Source organism: Gekko japonicus, unplaced genomic scaffold, assembly GCF_001447785.1.
Source record: "Gekko japonicus isolate JY-2015 unplaced genomic scaffold, Gekko_japonicus_V1.1 scaffold751, whole genome shotgun sequence".
Taxonomy (NCBI): domain Eukaryota; kingdom Metazoa; phylum Chordata; class Lepidosauria; order Squamata; family Gekkonidae; genus Gekko; species Gekko japonicus.
This window is the reverse complement of record NW_015169196.1, coordinates 662,565-669,775: the sequence shown is the minus strand read 5'-3', so window position 1 is coordinate 669,775 and position 7,211 is coordinate 662,565. Positions and strand designations below refer to the sequence as shown.

The 7,211-nt window shown below is 39.6% G+C and overlaps 1 protein-coding gene across 1 annotated transcript in view; it reads left to right on the top strand.

Annotated features, from left to right (window-relative positions):
• SLC25A21 (solute carrier family 25 (mitochondrial oxoadipate carrier), member 21) overlaps positions 1 to 7,211 on the top strand; it is a 179,390-nt gene that overhangs the window by 118,508 nt on the left and 53,671 nt on the right. Inside the window, exon 4 of the mRNA XM_015416318.1 lies at positions 4,450 to 4,516. Coding sequence (XP_015271804.1) covers positions 4,450 to 4,516 — 67 coding nt within the window. The remainder of the gene's footprint in view (positions 1 to 4,449; positions 4,517 to 7,211) is intronic.

Sequence of the window (7,211 nt, the reverse complement as noted above, 5' to 3'; positions counted from 1 at the left end):
TGCCGAACCAGCTGAAGATGATAAAAGGCCAATTTAGCAGTGGCTGCTACCTCAGCCTCCATTGTCAAGGAGGCATCCAGGAGCACCCCCAGACTCCTAACCTCTGATGCTGGCATGAGAGGTGCCCCATCAAAGGCTGGGAGCGGGACCCCCAACTCTGAACTGCCACGGTTCAGGCAGTTGGTTGATTAGGCAGTTGGTTCCTTTCCTCAACCGTGCTGACCTGGCTACAGTGATCCATGCAATGGTCACCTCAAGACTAGACTACTGTAATGCTCTCAACATGGGGCTGCCTTTGTTATGGATTCGGAAGCTGCAGCTAGTGCAGAATGCCGCTGCCAGGCTGTTGTTGGGCCTCCATGGATGGGAGCACATCCAGCCTGCGCTGAGGACACTGCACTGGCTGCCAATAGCATACCGAATCTGTTCAAGGTGCTGGTTCTTATCTTTAAAGCCCTTTATGGCTGGGGTCCAACATACCTACGGGACCGCCTTTCCCTGTATATACCTCAGAGAGCACTATGGTCTGGGTCTCAAAACCGGTTGACCCTCCCTGGCCCGAGGGAGGCCAGGTTAGCTGCCATTAGGGCCGGGGCCTTCTCGGTGGCGGCCCCTACCTGGTGGAACGAGCTGCCAGAGGAGATCAGGGCCCTACAGGGACCTCTTACAGTTCCGCAGGGCCTGCAAGACAGAGCTCTTCCGCCAAGCATTCAATTAGGGGCCACTGCTGTCGGATCGCTCAACAGTTGCAGTACCTGGCCCATGATCCACCATCGAGTTGTTGCCATAAAGAAACTACAAGCAGAAGAACATCTTAGAACATTTGGGAAATGGAAATCCATTGAAAGTGTACCATCTAAGTGAATTTTAATTGCCGGCAGCACTTTATGCTTGTTGATTTGTAGTGTTTTTAATAATTGTGTTTCACCTAGGTTAAGAGAAAATTCCTTGAAACTATTGGATAGATGGCACCTAACCAGTAAAACTTATTTCTAGTTTTTAAAAGTCTTTGTGATGGTGAAGATGCCAAAATAATAAAGGTACATACTTCCATATGTGGTGGAGTTGCATAACAATAAAAAATACTGGAAGTTAATATACGATGAGATAAAAAATTGAAATATACCTGGTTCAAAATTGGCATTGCTATATTTATTTACATAAGAACATTGGCACATAAATCATTAATACAAACATTTTAATAGCAAGATTCATCATATTTCAACATTGGAAATCCCCAACATAAATTATAAATGGTATGTGGTATGAGTATTTGTGAATTAGAGTTCTGTTAGAAAATTAGCATATCATATTAGAATTGCAAAAAAATCAAATGAGTGTGGATGCATCTTTTGCCAGCCAACACTCAACAACTCTTCACCCTCCATTTAACATTAGGAACTTAGAGAAAGATGTGATTTAATAGATAATGCAGGTACAGGCAATAAAGCTACAAAAACATCTTGTAAAAACTGTAAAGCAAAATGTGTAGCAATAACTGTAAATATTGTATTTCTTTTTTTCAGAATTTCTTATTTTGTTTTTCATTTATCTTTTTATGTTTTTTCTTGTTTGTTATGTTTATTATGGTAAATTTACTTGTATTTGTCATGTGATTCAGTAATACAATTAACATTGAAGAGATTAAATAGGGGTTAAATGGGAGGAGAGAGTCCCCTTTGATTCCCAAAAAAGCTATGCTGTGGATCATGGAACCTACATAAACAAAAGACATGGGCAACTGGTGCTGTAGTAAGGAGAGGTTTTAGGCAAGGTTGCATCTAACTCAGTGGCTTGGATGACTTCATGTAGTTCCACTTGTGCAAGATCTTCTGCAGCACTTACTTTCTTATATCTTAAAGTGCCCAGAAATTGCTTATATCATCTCTTGTGCAAACACAAAATGGCTGAGGGTACACTATGTAAAACTCAGTGTGAAGGACCAGCACAAGGTCTTCTTCTGTAAGGACCATAGATTGCCAACCTCCAGGTGGGGTCTGGAGTTCTTGCTTATATGTACCTCAAGATATCTTAACATTTTGCCAAGCCCCAAATTCAATGCCTGCCTGACGGAGCTTGTCTCAGTTCACAGTAATGTTGCTTATGCAAAGTCACATGTCCATACCAGGGTATCCTTGTTATATTTTGTAGATGTTTGGATTTCATTGTTCACTATGCATTATTCCTTTCTCTGTTTGAAATAACTCTATCCTATTCCCCATTTTTCTAGAACTCATTCGCATTTTCCCCTTCTTTCCACAACAACCAAGTTAGCCTGTCCCTGTGATGTACATCACCTACTGTAATTCATAAATGTGCAAAGCACAGACAAGAGAGATTATAAGTTAGTACTAACAAGTTGTAGGAAATGTCTAGAGGCAAGAACTCTGAGGCCTGCTCTGTGCATGTGGCAGAATGAGGTGATAATGAAATGGTAGAATGGGATAATCGCTTCAGTTTGCTGGCAAAGGATTGCATTTTTCAAGGTTCCCTCACATTAATAATTCCTTGTAAGTGGGAAACTAGTGTAGCATATGAAGGGCTTTTATTTATTCGAGTATTTCTACCCCGCCCTACCCCACGAACGGGCTCACTCTATGAAGGGCAACTCTATAACCTTTCTCCCTGATAGGCTAACATTGCACCTGTGAAGGCTTTTGAAAGTAGAGCACAGTGAAATTCTATAGTCTGGCTGCTTGAGAAATAAGTTCACACTTCTGCTTGTTACTTAGAAATGAAATAGAAGTTCTTTATCATGAGAGAATACCATACTATATAGGAAAGGTAGAGTAAAGGCTTCTAGCTAGCTAGGATGGAGAGAGATTGTAGAAAGCATATCCAGCCATGAATGTGGACAGAGAAAGAGAGAGAGGAGGGAAGTGACTGGAAGGAAGGGACCCCTGAGAGCAGCATTCTGGGTAACAAAGGGACAGCAACAGGAATGGAAAAGGAAAGGTCAGATAGCACCCTATCTTTGTTTTTGTTGTTGTTCAGTCGCACAGTTGAGTCCGACTCTTTGCCACCCCATGGACCGCATCACGCCAGGCCCTCCTGTCTTCCGCCGTCCTCCGGAGTTTGCTTAATTTCTTGTTCGTTGTATCCTATCTTCCCCTATACTAATTCTCTACTGTCCTTCTCTGAGACTTTGAAGTCTGTGCTAGCATTAAGTGAATTTGCATAGGCCAGTCCTTCAAACAGCTTTTATACTGAAGACTCTTAAAAATATGACATTCTCCACCTACCGTCTGAAACAGTACAGCCAATTTTGCCACCTCAGAATCCTACCACCTCATTCTGCTGCATATGAAAACCAGAGGAGACAGAATATTGTACTATCAGCTATGTTTTTGTTATGTTGGCAATGAGTTGTGTTTGTCCCACTTTTAAGAACTTTTAAGAACATAAAAAAAGCCCTGTTGGATCAGACCAATGGTCCATCTGGTCCATCATGCTGTCTCACACAGTAGCCAATCAGCTCCTCTGGATGGCGAACAACAGGGCATAGAGGCCAAGACCTTCCCCGAATATTGCCTCCTGGCTTTGGGGTTCAGAGGCTTAATGCCTCTGAATGTTGAGGTTCCCCTCAGTCACCATGGCTAGTAGCCACTGATAGACTTATCCTCCACAAATTTAAGAGCTGAGTAAACTTTATTAGCTCCTTTATTTATACTTATTTCCATTCAGTAAAAGAAATCCATTCAAGCAATATGTAATGCCTATAACCATGTCAGTCACAACATGGGGGCAGAGACTCACATGAGGACAGTGTAATTCTAACCTAACTCAAGACAGAGCTCACATTCACTCTGTCTGACATACATAATTGTACTGGTTTGCTTTAGGAACATACAAATCTAATAGTAAAATTGTCAAATATTTTCTATATATTGAATTAAAGTTTCAAGAAGCCAAAGCCCACTCTCCAAAAAAATGCCCAACATTTTTCAGGTGCGATACATTGTCTGCTTTTTATTAAATACAATACTATCTTTTCTAAGTATTACTTAGATTTTAAACACTTAATGAACTATCTCTCATTTTTTTCTCCTTCAACAAAGATTATTCCTTCACTGAATGAATGGAACAGTCATCTAATCCACAGGGATTGTGTGGGTTAAATTAGTGTTTATCCATTGCCAGTTACGGTTCTTATCCCAGTGACGTAAACCCAGATTGGTACAATCCTTGAAGAATTTGTTCCAGTTGAGTCCTATTGAAGTCAGCAACATTATCTCAGGGGAAGCAATTTAAGGACTACAGTGATAGTTACATAATACATTTTTTTAAAAAAACAACCCAGAACTTCACTCTTAACATAATGGCTGTCTTGAAGAATTAAGAATTCCTTGAGATTAGTCATTTTATTCTGAAAAGAAAACAGAATTATGACTTGGCTAATGTTCTTACTTACCTGGTTTACAATTTTCATTGTCTTCCTTCCTTCAATAGATTGTTTGGTTTCTACAAAGGCATACTCCCTCCAATCTTGGCTGAAACACCTAAAAGAGCAGTGAAGGTAAGCCTTTCCGCTTTACTTTTTTTAAAAAAAAAAACAGTCCCCCTGAAACAGTTAAATCTTGCTGCTGTAAGGTAATTTACATTTCTACTAAAGAATTCAAATTGAAATGAAGCCTAAGAAGAACTTCCAGCTGCATCTGCCTGCATTGCCTTTCCCTCTCACCTAGGTTGTTGTCTCTTCTGCACATTGATTATAAATTCCTCAGGGCATGGTGCAATTTAAATGACTTGCCATTGATGGAACTATCCTCTAAAAATCTGGTGGTGTTCTTTTGTCTGTATTGAATCACTATCATCATAAATGAGTTCTGGCTAGAACCTGCCCTCCGATTTCACCATCTTTGTGTTGTCTGAAGGCTTTTTTCCCCCTAGAAGGCTTTGAAACTGGATGTATTTTGTATTTTTTTACTGTAAATTGTTTGGGCCATATTGTTATTCCTTGCCATTAAGTTTGGTACATTAGTGGTGTTATTAGTTTATTAATTCTAATTATCTTTAATTGTAAACTGCCTTGAATACTTGCCAAAAACAAGAAGATAGGTGAGATTAAAATGTTTTAAATAAATGAAGGTCTTACTCATATTCAAATCTGATTTTCATTGTTTTCCAAATAGCAGTGTGAAAATTCTTCTGTCTTAGAACCTATTTCAGGTGCATTCACAGATTGGCTTTCCAAGTTATTTATTTTTAAAAAAACATTTTCTACCCTCAAACTGGCTTCCAGCCAAATATATTAAATTAACAAACTAAATGATGGCTTAAATTTTTTTTATGAATGACTCTGAGTACAGATGCAGCAAAATATTACACAAGGACTGTAATATATCATCAGGGCTTAGCATATGTGGTGGACCAGTCCCCAAGTAACAACCAAGCCATGTAGAAGAGTTCACATTACAATCATTGCTGTGAGTGTAATACAACATATCATATGGTGCTAAAACTTGGATGTTTGGGACCTGTAATTAAATGAAAAATCAATCATGTATTGTTCCATAGAATATCAGGTAAGTAAACAGCAGTGTTTAGTCCACTTATATAGCTTCATAGGACAATGCATAGATTCCATGGCCACAGAGAACAGAATGGCAGATAGCCTACCAGCACCATCCCTGCTACTCTATACCAGGAGTAAGCTCCATTGAACAGCTTTGAGAAGGATTCTGAATAGACCAATTTAGGGTTGCTCTTTTATATGCTCCAGTGAGATCCTTGTAGCTTAAACATGAATGGCTTGCAAAATTTACCTTGTTGGAAAGTAGGCTATAGATTCTTGAAAATGTAATTGTAATATGTAGAAGCTATTTGACAATTTAATTATACCATTACATTTGTATTTTCCTAAAACAAGCCCAGTACAATATATGTCAAATCAAGTGAAATGTGAGGTTTGTCTTGAGTTAGAGTAGTGTTGTAGAATTTAAGATGTGAGGCTGTGAGCTGGGCTTGCTGGGTGACTCTGGGCCTGTCTGTCTGTCTGTATGTCTGTCTCTGCTTAATATACCTCACAGAATCACAGAATTGTCATGAGGATAAAGAGAATTCTGTTGTATGCTGCTTTGGGTCCGCAAAATAGAGGTGTGGATATCTAAATTAATAAATATAAATAATAAAATACTGTTAGGATTAGAAAACAGATCCTATGGTTATATGCACACGTGCACACACACAATGTTCAACTTCCTATAAGGTCACTAAGTATGGTTGGGAGGTCCCATGATATAGCAGCCTTTCTGAAGCTCAGCATATATGAGCATGCAGTCACACTTAGAGAGAAGGACTTCTGGGAATTTTTTGCAGACTTCACGTTCCTGGGATCCCAGATCACCGCAGACTGTGACAGCAGCCATGAAATTAAAAGACGCCAGCTCCTTGGGAGGAAAGCGATGGTGAACCTAAACAGCATGATAAAAAGTAGAGACATCTCCCTGCCAACAAAAGTCCGCATGGTCAAAGCAATGGTATTCCCAGTAGTCATGTATGGCTGTGAGAGTTGGACTATAAGGAAGGCCGAGCGCCAAATAATAGATTCTTTTGAACTATGGTGCTGGAGAAGACTCTTGAGACTCCCTTGGACTGCAAGAAGATCAAATCAGTCAATCCTAAAACAAATTAACCCTGACTGTTCCCTGGAAGGCCAGATAATGAAACTGAAGCTCAAATACATTGGCCACCAAATGATAAGGGAGCACTCACTGGAGAAGACCCTGATGCTGGGAAAAATTGAAGGTCAAAGAAGACGGGGACAGCAAAGGATGAGATGGTTAGACAGTGTCATAGATGCAACGAACATGAAATTGAGCCAACTTCAGAGGACGGCGGAAGACAGGAAGGCCTGGCGTGATCTGGTCCATGGGGTTGCAAAGAGTCGGACTTGACTGTGCGACTCAACAACAAAAATGCAATGAAAGAAAGATGGAATATAAATGTCATAAATATGAAACTAATTTATACATAATATATTTACGCTTTTTAGTTTAAAATATTCAGATCCAACACTATTCATAACTGGAAGAGTTGAAAAAAAATCATATTGGGAGTATATTTATTAGCCCTGTTGGTTTATGTGTTGGCTCATTTGGGAGAACTTGAGAGAACTTCTCTGTGAACGCTGTTTCACCTTTAAATTGTGGTTTATTCTCTAAGGAATTATAAATATTCCCATTTTTTTAGAAGCACGTTAGCCGGGGAAG